The 16,666-nt window shown below is 40.9% G+C and overlaps 2 protein-coding genes across 3 annotated transcripts in view; both read right to left on the bottom strand.

Moving 5' to 3' along the window:
* Positions 1-1,887: 1,887 nt before the first annotated feature.
* On the bottom strand, positions 1,888-11,951 carry MTERF2 (mitochondrial transcription termination factor 2). Its single transcript, XM_054574579.1, has 2 exons — positions 11,765-11,951; positions 1,888-5,408 (listed from the first exon to the last, which is right to left on the bottom strand). The coding sequence occupies exon 2, from the start codon at positions 5,348-5,350 to the stop codon at positions 4,193-4,195; it is 1,158 nt and encodes a 385-aa protein (XP_054430554.1). The 5' UTR covers positions 5,351-5,408; positions 11,765-11,951; the 3' UTR covers positions 1,888-4,192.
* Positions 11,952-14,630: 2,679 nt separating this feature from the next.
* The window catches only part of CRY1 (cryptochrome circadian regulator 1), a 61,846-nt gene continuing 59,810 nt past the window's right edge, over positions 14,631-16,666 (bottom strand). For both annotated transcript variants that reach the window (XM_054574577.1, XM_054574578.1), the window contains exon 13: positions 14,631-16,176. Coding sequence is in view for 1 of the 2 variants with exons in the window: in XM_054574578.1 (XP_054430553.1) it covers positions 16,086-16,176 (91 nt within the window). In the remaining variant the exon portion in view is untranslated. The remainder of the gene's footprint in view (positions 16,177-16,666) is intronic.

Here is a 16,666-nt window from a genome sequence, read left to right as displayed (position 1 = left end):
TTTAAAATTGCTTGAGGAAAATAGTTGTAATTTCTGCTACAGAAAAGCCATGTGGTATATGTTATCTTACCAAGTTTGTTTTAAATTCCAAACTCGAACTGTTCAGGAGAGGTTTTGCAATGATAGCAGAGAACTATACAAATGAACAGTTATTTATGGAGGTTCTGGTTGAAATGAACTTGCTATTTGATATGTATAGCTATACACTTGAGTCTTTTCCAGTTTATTTTTGTAGATTAGCAATTTGACTTGTTAAATAGTACTAATTCACTTCAAGAAACTAAGATTGTTGTATATACCTGGGGCATCTGTTATTCAGCTTTCACAATAAGGATAAACGTGTGTGACCCCCTGGTTGATCTAATTATGTTGATATGAATCCTGCACTTAGTGAAAGAAATGTCAGATGAAAATAACTGATGACTGAATTTTTTTGTATTAAAGAAACGGGAAAAGAATACATGAATCTGTTAATAAAGCACTATGATCTGCAAAATATGAAATGTTTCATAAAGGTCAAAGGAAATAAAGGGAAATTTAAAACAGGGTAGTCTTTAAATGCTTAGTTACATGGAAGTTCAGAGTACTGTAGCCAGTTTTTAAATTTTTTTATTCTAATGAACAAGATAAAAATCTCTCTGAAAATGTATTTTGATGCCAACACAATAAATGCAAACATAGTTTAAACAACTCTACTAAAGATTAAAAATGTAGACTTCTAGGTTTTACCCCAATTTGCTAAATCTCTGCAGGGCAGAGCCCAGGACGGCAGTGTAACAACCTCTGCAGGTGACTCCTGTGCCCTCTAAAATTTGGGAACTGAAAGAGAAGTTAAAAAATAGTGAGCACTTCCCTCTGTCGTTAAGTAGCTGTGGAACCAACTCAGACCTCTCACTGGACCGAAATGACTCAACGGGACGGGAACCTGCTGGAGGAAGGTAGAAAACGGGTATTTACTGGGCATCTACTTACCCACCTGGCATTGTCCTTACACGATTTGATTTAATCCATATGAGGAAAGTATCTTTATTCTCTTTCTACAAACATGGAACAGGCTAACTTTTAATGTTAGCTGAATTTCCCGTATCACGTCTGAATTAGTGTCACAACTTCTCCAGTTTACATCCAGAAACAGAAATGGGGCCGCTCCCTAACTAGTCCCGCACCTGCCGGCGGCGCCAGTGCTGCCTGTGTGCTTGATTTACCAGCCTCTCGAACTTGAACTCGCCGGAGTCCTCCTGGTGACCATATTTACTTTGGCAGCTAATTTCATGTTCCCACAGACATGAATTTAGTATAATTATACATGAATTACTTAAAGGAAATAATTTAATTTTGTTACTAGAGCCTTTTTTCCCCACACAGGAAGTAAAATTTAACTATAGTGTTTTATGTAAGAGTATCTCTTCTTGCTATGTTGTTGCTTTTGAATATTTTAAATTTTACTCACAGAAAGATCTAAATAAGAATGCAAGAATGGAAAAAGATTCAAAGGCTTACAAAAGAAAACATGTAATAAGATTCGGTCTAAGGAAAAATAAAGTCAATATACTGGATTTTTGACCACAAATGGGGGATTTTCTTTTCCATCTTTCCAAGTTACAGTAAGCTACAAACTTATTTCTGAAACTACAAGTGTCTCTGGTTGTCTGGGCTGGGCCCTAAGATTCGCTGCTATACTGACTAGGCTCTTTTTAAATTAACGGCCACAAAGCACACACGGACGCGCAATTCTAGCAAACCTTCCTGTGTGCCCTCCTGTACGTTCACTTTCCCGCTCCTTGGAATGACTGCACTTCATCCCTCCTGCCTCCCACGCCACCCACTCCGTCAGCCCGCCGCCTCCTGTCCCCGCACTCCATGCACCGGAACTAGTATCGGCTGTTTTCCAGTCTGCCCTTCTTCCCTCCCTCAAGGACATTAATCCTACAGTTTTCCTTCTTTCATCCATCTCTCGGGGGTCATCCCCGTCAGCACGTAAACATGTCTTAGTGTTTGCTCGCTTTAAAGAAAAATGTCACAGCAAAATTTCTTGAAAAACTGTCGTTTCTCCCTCTTTGTCTATTCTCTCAACCCACTGCAGTAGCCTTCTTACTTTTCTCAGCCCACCAGTCACTCCTGGTAATAGGGCCCCCTAATGATTTCCTGCTTGCCAACTCCTTTGGTCACGTGTCTGTGTCTTCACTGGCCTCTCCATGGCATCGACCATTATCGGCCATGCCCTCTCCTCCTGGCAGACTTCTCCCCCGGGTTAGCCCTTCCTAGGATGGGTAAGCTCATCCAGAGGAACAGCCTGAGGTCCCTGTCCAGTCCTGACTGCTCCAACTCCAGACTTCACCATCGGCCTCTGGCCTCTCTGCTCATGTATCTAATAGACATTCCAAAACTGAAAGTCACCTAAAAGGTGACTGTATAATGTATTTTGAACTGAGACAGTTGGCAGAGAGAGAGGGAGAGAGCACCACTGACCACCGTCAGGGCAACAAGCGTGAACTGAAGTTTCTCCCAGGGTTTCCTATCACACTCAAGATTCTGCTCCTTAGAGGGCCCTGCAACGCTCGCCTCACCTTGCACCGCTCTCCCTGCCCGCACTGCACTGCCATTTTTTTCTTGAACAAACATTCCCATGTGGCTTTGGGTAAGTAACTAACCCTCTCTGTGCCTGAGTCTCCTAATCTGTAGAAGAGTAAACAATGGTACTCCCAGGCACCATGTGCCTGGCACTTAGCTGGTGCTGCGGGGGGATTTCTTTCACTCTCTTGAAGAACTGACCAGGTTTGAATTGTGAGGGTTACTTGCATTGGCTGAATGAAGACACGGACTGGATTTTTCACAATTTCTTGCATAAGAGACCATGCACACAGATGTTTGGGTGGTGTCCGAGTCAATCGTTTGGTTGTGTACTTTCACAAAGTTCAAACTCTACAGCTGAGAGCGGGCCAGTCTTTATGTGGGTAATGTTTATCTTGGAACAAGATGAAGAAATAAAAATTTGAAATGCTACTAGAACCATCATACACATTTTGTTTTAAAAGGCAGACCTGGATTTTCAGAAAAGTTTTAAAAAATGCTCCATTTACTTCAATTGTTTATAAATTAAATCATTTCAAATTTAAGGAATTTTACAGAGAAGCTTTCATAAAAATCCTTAAATTTGTTGGTACTCATTCCTTTGGCAGGTCAGGTAGGGGTGACTTTCCTTACGCCAACTCAGGTAATCCTTTTTCTATTCACAAGGTTTGAAAAGAAGTCAGATCACAGTAAATCTGGGCTCTGTCATTTGGCAGCTGAGTGACCTCTCTAAGCTTCAGTTTTCTCATCTGCAAAAATGGGGAAAGTAGTGAATGCACTTAAAAGCATTTCACGGAGAGAAAAATGGTCAATTTTAAACAAGCTGACCATACAAGCAAGCTCTAATTGTTCTTTCTGGATGAGTCATACTTGTTTCTGAAAGATACTCATTTATTCCAACGATATAAAATCAGCTTTCTCTAAAAAATGTATTAGAAATTTGCTGATGTTTCACTTAACACTAAGAGAATTCAGACCACAGTAGTGATGTTTCCGAGCTGGTGGTAAGGAAAAAGGCTGCATTAAAATGTGTTATATAGATTTTAAACATTTAAATTCAAGGGAGGTTAAATTAACTCCCTTCAATTAAGGGAGTACACTTGTCAGTTTCCTAGAAATGATTCACTTATAAAATTATCACACTGATGTGTCATTTAATAGTATAGGACTTTTTAAAATAGAGATTAAGGTCAAATTACCAACTTTACTTAAAATAAATGCAATTTATATTTCAAAATATAGCAAATGAGCCCTGGCTGGGTGGTTCAGTTGGTTGGAACATCATCCCATACAACAAAAGGTTGTAGGTTCAATTCCTGGTCAGGACACATACCTAGGTTGCAGGGTTGATCCTTGGTCAGGGTACAGGAGGCAACCAATCCATATCTCTCTCCCTTTCTGTCTAAAAGCAATAAACATATCCTCAGGTAAGGATTAATCACACACACACACGGACACACACATATGGCAAATGAGTTGGAGATTATTACAGGTACTTTACACACAACTCAGAAGCCAGTAGTTTCTTAAAATTACTGGTGCCTACAGACTGGTGAATCATGTGTATTTGCTATTCAGTTTCACTCCGCATTGCCAGGAAGAAGCCATATCAGTCAGCAAGTTACTCATCAATATTTAATGGCGCCACAGGGTTAAATAATGGCCGCTTTTTTTTGGCCTGAATTTTACCAAAGTTCGCCTCAAACTCTTTTTTTGTTCCATTTAGATTTGCTAGATGTCCATCCTTTATTCTGTAGCCTAAAGAATTCAGTTTCCTTATCCTGTACTGTACTATCTGCGGTGTTAATTCAAGAACCATTGGCATCTCTCTTACCTGAGCTATGGAAATTCCCTCCTTCAATAATACCTGAATTCTCTCTTCCAAAACAGCAACAGGATAATATAAAAGGGCAGGACACTTCAAAACTAATTGTTTCAGGTCATGAAGTGTGCATTTAAAAGCATTTTTAGAGAAGGAAATACTGTTCTGTATACTTGTTGGATCAAGCTGAAAAAGAAACCCTTTCAGTTTAGACAGAAGTTGGAGAATTTCAAAGTTTGTGAAACCTTGCTCCTGGAGAAATTCTAGTATTTCCTTTACAGCTGCAGAAGAATTTAATAAAATAAATGGGTTTTGGCTTAATAACTTTAGTAGCCAGACTTTCACATTGGCCTCAGTGCCACCTAAATTTAGATAACTCTCTTGGAGAATCCTTATCATTTGCTTATTTTTCTCAACAGGATTATGAAAAATACTAGATGCAGTTGTCAAAAATCTGCTAATGACCACATTTTTGAGTCCCAGCTCTTGAAAGAACTGAACGTTCTGTTTCCGGTTCTCCTGGTCTTTAACGGTAAAGAAAGATTCTGGAAACTGTTCTATTAACTTGACTAACTCGTCCTCGTTTTTGCAGACCGACTGCCAGAGCTCCCTCTGGACGCTAACAGCGGTTGGACTGCAGACGATTGCTTCAGGGCAGCGTTCCAGGATACTGGCGACAGCGGTCTCATCGGCACCTAGCTGCTGTAAAATATTTGCAATTTCTTCAACATAGGTTTCATCCTCCAAAAGTACCCATCCTTTCAATCTGCGAATTTTCCTGACGTCAACTGAAAATTTATAGAGCTTTTCTATCGTCCTTTTGTTTTCTTTGTTTGACTGATTGTCAGTTGTATAGGTGAAGCATGCTAATAAAGGCCTGTGTTTGGGAGCTGACAGCATCTTTCTGCAAGAGCACAGCCTGCACGGCTGGGATCTCATCAGCAGCTTCCACAACATGCCTGCAATGCCCTGGCGAGCCCCACCGTCCCGGGACTCAGGGTGTAGCTCAGGGTGCCTGTAAGGAAGAAAACATAGGTTTTAACGTAAAGGGTGTTGACCGATAGAACACAAAGCTGACCTGGAAGCATTAAGCACGGACATAACATGGATTAAATTAGGAAAACCACTCATGTGAAATACTAAATATATCCTCTTGGATCATTTATAAAATATACCTCTTCATGCAGACATCTTATATTTTATAAATACATAGTCTATTAGAGTTTTGCAGCTTGTGAAGTGGTTATTTCTAGTTTACAGATCAGAAGCAAGAGGAGAAAAAGTTCCCAGATTCAGACTGTGGGTGTTTTTTGACAAATTCCCCCTCCTACAACTCTGATGTTTCTCTTGACTCTCCACACAGATTATTTACTTACATACACACATAGGTTTCTTTCTTTTTTTTTAAAAAAAGGTTTTATTTATTTTTAGAGAGAGGGGAAGGGGGGGAGAAAGAGAGGGAGAGACATTAATGTGTGGTTGCTCTCACATGCCCCCTACTGGGGACCTGGCCTGCAACCCAGGCATGTGCCCTGACTAGGAATTGAACCAGCAACCCTTTGGTTTGCAGGCTGGTATTCAATCCACTGAGCCACACCAGCCCGGGTTTAACATTTTACCTTTTTAAGGTTATGTTTAGCTGAACTGAAGTAAATATTTTTTAAAGGGGGGGGGGCTCTCTAATTTAAATATTTTTGCTTAATAACTAACCCCAAATAAGTCAGTTAATTTATTTAAAATGAGTTAATGAATGTATGCTTGTTCTATCAGACTTATGTGAAAATCCTTTTTATAAATCCAGAATCGAAGTCAGCCTTAGCCGAGTACACTGAGATGCCCTGTGACTGCCCCATGGAGCCACGGGAAGGCATGTTAGCTGTGCAAGGGGGACATGCGTTTAGGACCGTCTACCCAGCTGCCCCCGCTTCACAGTGTTAGGTACCTAGAAATGGCTACGCTGTGCCTGATGCACTGTACCCTTTGGCACTATTTTCTTATATTTCTGATAGTGAAAACACGCAGTTTGTTGTTTTAACTTTTAGTACCTGAGAGTTAAGTGTCCCAGTTCCACCACAAAAGTGCAGTAATGAGCTATTTGCTAGGCAGCCGCCTTCCTTTATTATTCGTAGGTTTGAAGAAAAACTGTACAAAGCCATTTCCCATCCCTGCCCTTAATAATACCCTTGCCATATACGCCAATGACTCTTCACTTTCAAGCCTTGCCTAACAAATCCCTATAAATGATTATTCTCTAAGGAAAGGTAACAAGTAACAATGTTCTCATTTTGGTTTACTTACTTAGTTCAGTTAGTGCCTATGAGGTCCAAAATAATTGTAGGCAGGGCTTCTGTTCTACTGGTGGTTCAACCAGAGTTTTCCTCAGATAATTCCTAATACCAGCTTCCTTGATATAACTCTCTAATAGCCAAGATGTACATAAAAAAGTATTTTTAAACATTTCTAAGAAGACCACAGCTTTTACCAGGAAGGAGAGCATGAGGAAGCACAAGGGCACATCTCAGCTGGAGGCCCTCACCACACTGTCTGGGGTCCCCGCTAGCTCGTGGCCCCACCTCCACACCACAGGCTGGAGGGCGTGTGGGCTCGGCAGCCCAACTGCCCGTGCCCGGCCCTGGCGCTACCTTATGGGATTACGCTGGGACAGTTACTTAGTCTCAGATTACACACGTGAACAAGCAGTAATTAGAACAGAGCCTCACAGTAAATGTTCAGTAAGTATTCATTGTAATAACAAGAGCACCACCTGTAAAACAGAACAGCAGGCAAACTTTACAGGAATATTGCAAGGGTTAAAATGCGTGTCAGGTGTTTTGTGCAGAGCCTGGTACACAGCCCAAGTACTCAATAAATGTAGCCATTACCAGAAACATCTGGAGCTAAAATTCTTGTAGTAATATGACTTTAAATTGTATTTTCGACAGAAGTGCATTATTTACAAAGAATAACTCAAAATTGTATTTTAAATGCTTTTATAAGCAAAATAACTGCTTATAAATGCAATGCAGTTTCACTATAAAGAATCTGCCAAATTCTGAAAGGTACAAGGAAGTGGAAAGTCTTTCATAATCTCATCACATACAGACAACTATTCACAGTCTGACATGTGAACATGGCCAGTTTTTTTCCTATGCTTCTTGTCCCCTTTATTACAATTTTTAAATAGATAAATCTGCCTTATACATGAGTTAGGTTCTAAACTCAGCCTATAAAGTGAAAAGAGCAAAAACTCATAATTTTCCTGGAAAATCTCTTAAGCAGGCACCGCACTGGACACTAACATACCATCTCCTGGTAAGTCCAGCGCAGCCAGGGGATCCTCCAGGGCTGGAAGAGACCCCGGTGTCTGACTAAGCCCCAGATGAAGTAGCTGGCTTACTCTGGGGGTTATGTTATTTAAAAGGACAGCTCATTAAATATTAGAACCACACTGACCATGGCATGATGCCCTTGCCCGGTAGGCTAAGGGACAAGCAGGGTGTCCCCCGACCCCTGCTTACTCCGAGGTGAACTATCATGCGTTCCTGTGCGCTCTCTGAACAATGGAAGCTGTCTGTCTTGCTCTACCTCACTCTCTCCCCCATGAACACACAGTTGACTACAAAAGTGGGAAGTACGAATGTGGCTCCTCTGCAATCAATACACATTATACAAGGGTGGGCAAAAGTAGGCTTACAGTTGTATTAATAATATAATAGATAATTATATAAGAATAAACTGTTTCATGTACTCACCACTGTAAACCTCCTTTTATCTATCCCTGCTTTATATATTTTATTCTTTTATTTTATCCACTTAGATATCAAAACCTTGGTTTCAAAAATGCTCTATTTAAAAATGAGTGTATGGTATATGGGATGGATATACTAGAATTTTGTAATTTATTTCCTAGTATTGAGCAGTTGGGCTATTTGTTGTTTTTTGTTTTGTTTTGTTTTGTTTTTTTGCTATATCCGGAATATCTGTCCACATTTCATATCTCTTCCTTCAGGATGAATTCCTAGGAGCAGAAATACTGAAGAAGAGATGTGTGAAGTCATTCATTTACCAGCCAGAAAAACTATCTCAACCGACACTGTCACAAGCAGTATGAGGGATTCTCTCATCACTTCTAATTGTGATATATGAAAATGACTACTACACTAATTTAACTTCATTTTCATTTATTATTAGTGAGGCTGAGCCTTTCTTAATAAATTATTCTGACCATCTGTATTGCCTTTTGTGAATTACCTATTCCTGCTTTTTGCTGTTTTTTATCGGTGGCATTAAGTAAATTCAGTGTTGTATAACCACTACTACTATTTCCAGAACTTTTTTTATCAACCCAAGCCTAAACTCCGTACCCATTAAACAGTAATTCTGTACTCATTTCTCCTCTTAGCCGCTGGTAATTTCTATTCTATTTTCCGTCTCTATGAATTTGCTTGTTCATGGTATTTCATATAAGAGGGATCATACAATATTTGTCCTGCTGTTTCTGTCTTACTTCACCTAGCATAGTGTCTTCAAGGTTTATACACAGTATAGCATGAGTCAGTACAAAGTGGTTAATTTTAAGTGGTCAAGGGTCACGTCAGTTTCCCTTTCTTTATGATCCCTACTGCTTTTAAGCACTAGATGGTTGGATAAAAATTCACCCGTATTTCCCTCTATATTTTTGTTTCAATTTTACAGGTTAGCTCTTTTAATTCATTTGAAATTTCTGATCGTGAGCTGAGAATCAAAATAGATTTTATCAATAGTTTACCTCCAAGCACCATTTTGAAACAATCCTTTCCTTCCCCATGATTTGTGATGCCTCCCTTATTATACATTAAATGTAGCTTCTGTGTGTAGCTAGCTTCCAACCGTACTTCCCTACTATTTTGCAGTCACTTGAATGAGCCAGGAGGCTAATTTCTGGCCTTGCCAGACTGCTCTAAAATAATCTCTGGTCAACTCATTCTTGCACATGCCCCACCAAATATGTCAAATCTTCCCAAGCCAGACCTGCAGCTTCCCCCAAACACCACCCGCTCCTTCACTCTTACCCAATGCCCTTGCCTCTCCCTTCTACAAAGGAGAGCAACTCCACACTGAACATAAACCTTCTGCTATCTCCCCTTCCCCGCACTCACAGCTTTCATTATGCAGGGCCATCCCGGCCCAGGGCTGATGGCCCCCTCCTGCCTGGGCCCAGATCCCTGGAGCCTGGCTTCCTCACACACTCGCTCCTTCAGCTGTATCCTCCACTCGGAGGCTCCCTCCCTCACTTCAGTGGCTTTTCCTCTCACCGCTGCTCCCACTAAAGCCCTAGTTTCCTCTTCCCCTCGGTTAATTCTTGCAGGTCCTTCTCTTTCCACTTTTTCTGCTCCTACTTACTCAGCTCCCAATAAAGACAACTTGCATGTGATCAGAGCCAATGAGTAGCTCTGCCTCCTCTCTCTCGGCCTCGGCAGCTCTCAGCACAGGTGACCGCTTTCCCGTGAGACACTCTCACTCGACTTTCGGGACTTCCCACTCTCAGTTCTCACCCTTGCTTCCTACACATCTGGCCTTCCTTCATCTGCCTCCTTTACAGGCCCATCTTCAGCGATCGGTTCTAGACCCTCTCCTCTTCTTGTGTTAGTTTGCCCCAGAGGCCCTGTCCTTGTCTGGATCTTCAGTTAATACACTTGGGCTTCTCCTCAAAAAGTGGTCCTGTCACCTCCCTGCAATAAACTTTTCAATGGCACTTTAGGATACAGACAGAAAACAAAATAAAAATACCTTACATGGCCTACAAGGCCTCTTTGCCACCCAACCTCCACCCCACCTGCCCCCTGCCTTATCCAGCCACATCAGCTCCCTTCGGGTCCCTGGTGCTCTCCACCTGTTCCCAACACAGGGTCTTTGGAGACTGAGGGATAGTCCCCGTGCCCCCCATGCCCCTAACTCCTAGGGTAAGTGTCACTTTCTCAGGGAAACGTCCCTGATCTTCATGAATAGATGAAGACTCCTGCTTCCATTACAGGCTCTCCTGGAACGATGGCCGGCTCCTCTGTGCCACTGTCGTAACTGCAGCCGTTCATGTATCGTTTCTCTCTCCCCGCGCACGGGGGCAGGGGCTGGTCGCCATGTTCCAGCTGACAGCGGTGTGTCTAGGAAGCATTCCTAGGGGGTAGCCTTTGTGTGTGCTCCTCCCCAGCAACCGGCTCTTGACCCTACTGCAGTACTCACTATACTCCTCTAAGTTTATCATTCATTCAGCCAGCAGGGCTCTGTTGGCTTAATTTTAGTGATGCTAACACTAGCTCCTCTGCTAAAATGTTTCTTCATACCTCTGGATCACAGACCCATCAGAGAGCCTGGTAAGAGCCCCCGACTCTTAAAATTAAATTAAATTATATTAAAAAAAAAAAAAGACCAATACTTGTTTTACAAAAGATTTCAGCAGGATTCAGACCCTGCAGCCCAACTATGAACTTCCTGCGGGAGGTTGCAAGCAATGGGAGGGCTGGCTGTGACTGCTCTTCTGCTTTATCTCTGTAGCCAGCAAAGAGCTTGGTCTGCAGGGGAGTGAAATTAGTGTTTGTCCACCGAAACTGAATAAACCAAGTTCAAAAGGTACCAATGTAGTGGCTAAAACTGTGGGTTGCCTGGGCTTAACCCCTGGTCATGCTTTGAGGTGACTAGAGGACGTTATTTCACCCGTCTGCGCCTCAGTTTGAGCATCAGGAAAAACGGGGACACTACAGCCTGGGTGATTGTGAAGATGAAAGGGGTTAATGCCATAAGTCAGAGTGTTCGGATATACAACAATCCATTTGAAAAATAAAAAAACAGAACACAGGTAACCTGTCCAAGGTTGCGCATCTAATAAAGGGTATTTAAACCCGACAGCCTGGCTCCAGAATCCAGCCCCAGCCCTGTACCCTACACATACCGAAAGTAAGTGTTTGTTAAAAAACAATCTGATACGTCATATTAGACATTTTTGAGCAGTGAAATCCACGTCTGTAATGTGCACAATCCTCATAATATGGGACCCTCTATAACACCAATAATTTTAATTACCGTGTAAGTCTACTTTTATAACATGCATGAACTGCTGAGTTTCACATTAACACCAAGAGCTATAAGCAAAGAAAAACGAAGTCCCAAGAAGTGAACCTTCGGGAGCGATCGAAAGCCACACAACCATCGCGTGGGGCCTGCACTTTTTCCGAGAAACTTCCGACCTGCTGTGCCGGGTGTGTGCCCAGGCCAGAGAGACGGAGTTGAGATCAGACCAGGGTCCGTTCTCCGGGTGGGCGCCCCTCGATCCCGCCTGTCCGCCGCGGCCCTGCGAGGGGCGATCACCCCCAGCGGGGAAGAAAGGACGCGACTCACCTGTCGGCTTCCGCTCCTTGCAAGGCGCAGGGAGTCCCGGGCCCCAGCTCCGTTCTTCCTCCCTCACCCGGCCGAGGCTTCCAGCGGCCCGTTGTGTTTCTGACGGCTGGGCCCAGGGCCCAGGGCCCAGGGCCTCCACAGCTCCTGAATGTCCCTCAGCAGCTCCAACCAGGCCACCTTCACCTTTATCGGCAGCCAATCAGAGCACGAGAGACCCGTACGCTCAGAGGCCCTCCCGCAGCACAGCCAACCAAAAGGCAGGCACACGCCACGTGACCGCCTCCACAACCAGCGTGACCCCAGCCAGGCGGGATGGGGCGGTGGAGGCGGGGCTGCGCGGAAATTTGCTTTCCAGGGAACCTAGCCAGGCCAATACTGCCTCTGGTGTTTTCACACCCTTTCTTTCCTAGCATTTGAGAAAAGTTGGTGTTTCCGTGGCTTTGTCCCTTGGGGAATGTCACAAAGGTGGAAGTAAGTCAGGAACCACTGTATCTTTAGGCTAGAGCCATTCTGAAGTCCCAAAATAATTCAGTAGGTAACTAGCTAATTTACAAAAAAAGTGCAGTTTTAAAAAGCCCCAAATCTCTTTGGAACGTGTGGAGCCTTCCTACTTTCTATCCACTGTCCCAGTCACTCAGAGAACGTGTCTGATACGTTAAATACCTCCCTCCTGCCACCCTAAGTACTTGTCTTTTGTTAACGGCCACGTGGTTTACATTCCAATTATTACCTGCGATGTCAATTTCATTAACTTCTCCTTAAAGACAGGCCTAATGCCTGTCCCATTTACTCTCACATTTATCCATCCAATCAACAGATAATTACAGCAAAGCCTTCCAAGTAAGTGCCAAGTGTCTAAGCAGTAATGAGAAGGCAGCGGTGGACAAGACAAAGGGGAATAAAGTACTTTTCCTGTTCTGGGAGTTTACATTCTACTGGAGGACAAAGACATTAACAACCAATAAAATAATTAATGGCAACCAGAGTTAAATGTTTCCAAGGACAGGATGCCCTTACCCTGCCTAGTTGTCCCATGCTCATGTGTGGAGTTGGAGTCAGGATAGACAGCTGTGTGATTTTCCTAGGCTGGAGGTCCCTCCTTTAGAGTTTCCACAGTGCACTGTGCACAGTTCTAAAACAGCCTTATTTAACATAGCTCCACAATGCCCTCTCTCTCATCTTACGGAGTAAACTCCAGGTGGATACTGATGAATTTATTTCCCTATGAACAATGCTTGGCACATGGTAGGGACTCAGGAAACGCTAGTGCTAACAAAATATTTGAGTCCAGCCTTAGTAACCAATTTGTGCTCAATAGGCTTTCTTGAGAGGGACTGGCAATGACTTTAATTCCAGACAGTAGAGGCAAGAAGCCTGGCTCCTTGTCTCAAGATCCATTTTGATCTCCAGGATATTCTAGAATGAACTGAGTAGTTTTTGTATATAAAGTAGGGGAGTGCTTACGCAGTAACCCTTTTCCCTCTAAGTTACCCTTATACGAAAACCTTATCATCTGTGGTTTATCGAACACTTTTTCCTGAAATAAAGTGACTTGGGGTCCTGACTAACCAAAGTGTTTCACATGCATTTAGGAAAAGGGGGTTAGGGTAGGATACAGGGAAGAGAAAGAGATTAAGGGATGTAAATTCAGGTCTTAGAACTATATGGTCAGGAGGGAGGGAGGAGAGACTTGCACTAGAGTGCTGCCAGCTTCTATCAGGGCTCCACATAACTGTAAGGAATGATAATGGCCATGACCCTGTGAATTGTAATCAAGTTGAAAATGACCAACTCAGTTATGCCAACTGTATTAAAAGTTACCCAAAGCCTTTTCCATCCTAAATATTTAAATAGTGTATTTCTAGGACCATAAAATAAGAAGAAGAAAAAAAACTGGATGGAGAAATGGGGGAAAGAACCTAGTATTATGCATATTATCTGTAAGAAAATCACAAACATGTTTCAAATTGTGAAAAGGTCCTGAAGTTTCTAGTATGTAAGAGATGCATTAGAAATAATACTGTTATCAGCATTTTATATCCAAAATTTACTAATTTATTGTAAGTGAATGTGAAAAATATAAGGATTTTGTGAAGTTTCATTCAAAAAGCTTGGTTCTCTCAACTCAATTATTCCAGGTTGCCAGCATAGTTTTTAGTAGTAAGAGTTTAAGAAATATTTACTGGGTGAATAAAAGGTCTTAAATCCCTCAACACCAATGGGCAGGATTTTTTGTTGTTGTTGTTTTAGATTTTATTTATTTTTAAGAGAGCTGGGAAGGGAGGGAGAAAGAGGGAGAGAAACATCAATCAGCTGCCTCTCCCACGTCCCTCAACTGCGAACCTGGCAGGCAACTGGGGCATGTGCCCAGACTGGGAATCAAATGGGCAACCTTTTGGTTTGTGGGCAGTGCCCAACCCACTGAGCCACAAGGCTGGTCAGGATTTTTAAATCACTGACCCTCCTAGTGAGGGGAAGAACACTGCCTTGAAACATAGTACATCTGCTCAGCTGGAGCACAATGATTGTTACCTTTCTTTCCCTTTTGGTGATTCATTAGTCACAATTTAGTCCCAACTGAAAAAGTTTCCAAAAAAAAACCTCTAAAAAATAAAACAAAATCCCTCTACATATCAGTGCCTTTGCTGAAATAGTGTTCTTTTACTGAAATACTTATTCACATTAAAACTGAATCTTTATCCCCCTGGATGGTGATGGCAAATCCTAGGTCTGAATTTTTCAATTCTGTACAGTGCGTTCAGGTCCAAAGAGTATGATGTGAAATATGGATATTATGAGAAACAAAATACTACTCCTTATCGACAGTGGTGAAAGAAGATAAGGCACATTTTTTTCTTTTCTCAGTAACAGAATTTATTGGTCAATATTAATTCATTATCCAGTATACTTTAAAATACATATCTAAAAATTTATTGTCGTTTCTAGATTTTTGACTCAAAATTGTCTAGAGTTACCTTTACATATGATTGTCACACTGAACATCTATCATTACTAAAGACGGGAAAACAACAGCTACTTGTTACAATGGCAAGAATTAGCCTACTAGAGACAGAAGAATAGAAGTAGTAACAATCATGGCAGCTAACCAGAGCTGCAACAGCCAGTGACCCATGTAGCACAACAACCCTGTAACTAACATTTATCTAGTATATCCCACCACATGCCAGGCACTGTCATGAGCGTTTCATATGCAGTATGAAGCAGATACTACTCTCATGCCCATTTTATAGATGAGAACAAAGAAGGCACAGAAGGTTAATAACTTGTCCATGATCTCAAAGCTAATGAGTGTCAGAGCCAGGTATCTGACTCCAGAGTCCATATTCTTAACCTGTTATCTATATTGACTAACTCATAGTTACAATCCCCATTACTTGAAAAAAATCTTTTTGGTTTTACGTCTTTCTTGCAGATAACTTTATTTTTATAAGTATAAAGTATGTGAAAGACAAAATTCTTATTTGGAATAATTTTGAAAAATACTATTTTACTAAATACAGGGGTGAGCAAAAATAGGTTTTCAGTTGTTCATATGGAAAATAATACAATATTTAATAAATAATAATACAAAAAATAAACTCTGTGCTTCGTGTACTCACAACTATAAACCTACTTTTGCCCACCTGTTTATGGTATCTGTTCCTTCATTCAGAATGGTGATGTGGTTTATACTAGAATCTTTCTAATTTGTAATCACATCTCACAGACCAATGTTCTACCCCTTTCCTCAAAGAGAAAGTAAAAAAAAAAGAAGGAAAACAACCATAAAATACACAAGATTCTATATATGCATATACTTTAATAACAAAGGTCACTTTAGCTATAAATGAACAAAGAGAGGGAGACAAAGAAAACTTAATACATGATATTTCTACAAGTTTGGTCAAACAGGCATACACGAAGCTTTAAAACATATACTGTTTCTGTTAATAGAGGCTATAACTACCAATTTTTATTGCACACATTTCCTAAAACAGAGTGCAAAGTTAAAACAAACAATGATATCAAGAAAATTTTAACAAAGTCTTTTAAGAAAGTCTAAAAACCTCCTATTTTCCCACAATGACTCTCAAAACTTTGATTTTTTTGTATCAGAGTATCAGTTTGCCACTTTAACTTTTACCATACATGAAAAATTATCAAAAATATACTGATGGGTCTATACTAATTGTGTTATTTATATTTACATTAAGCAAATTCTTTTTACCAAGTTCTTTATATACAAATTACCATGTGTCCTATGTGAAATTCATTAAAAAGTTAAAAACCACAGAATGTCATTAGAAACAACGGCTTTCCATCAATGAAGAACATTTGAAAATAATTTAACTGAAAAAAGTATTGAACTCTCCACCAATTTCAGCTGCAACAGTATTCCTCCTGAATGTTTTCTGTGATTTAAGGGGAAAAAAAATTGGATAAAGCTTGATTGCAAGGAATTAAATGATAAAAATTTGATAAATGTTTACCGATCTTATTTTTAAGAAATTTACAGTCTAATAAGTTTGGCAATAAAAAAAGCAGCAATAACTTTAAAAAAGTAGATCGTAAGATAACTGAAAAAACAAAAGACTTGAAAAACTGTCAAATGTACTGTATAAATACTTTTCATATAAATTTAAATCACAAAATAGTATCCCATCGCTAACTGACCTGAATGTAGGCATGGCTTTTTGATACTTTCAAAGGGCCAACGTTAAAAAATTAAACAATTTCCAAACTGGAAAGAATTTACATTTTAGAAGCATCACAGTAGATAAAAGAAATTTATAAAGACTTAAGAGGCAAAGATTTTGGGAAAAGTTCATAAAGGAATTATACTACTACCACTGAAATTAAAAAGTCACTCTCATTGATTTAGACTCATGGTCATATGAAGGA

Source organism: Pteronotus mesoamericanus, unplaced genomic scaffold, assembly GCF_021234165.1.
Source record: "Pteronotus mesoamericanus isolate MK-2021 breed Mesoamerican mustached bat unplaced genomic scaffold, CSHL_Meso_final contig_263, whole genome shotgun sequence".
Taxonomy (NCBI): Eukaryota; Metazoa; Chordata; class Mammalia; order Chiroptera; family Mormoopidae; genus Pteronotus; species Pteronotus mesoamericanus.
This window is presented reverse-complemented; position numbering and strand designations above follow the sequence as displayed.

Excerpts from the sequence above, each read along its gene's own strand:
- MTERF2 (XM_054574579.1), bottom strand. The coding sequence starts at position 5,350 with ATGTTGTGGAAGCTGCTGATGAGATCCCAGCCGTGCAGGCTGTGCTCT.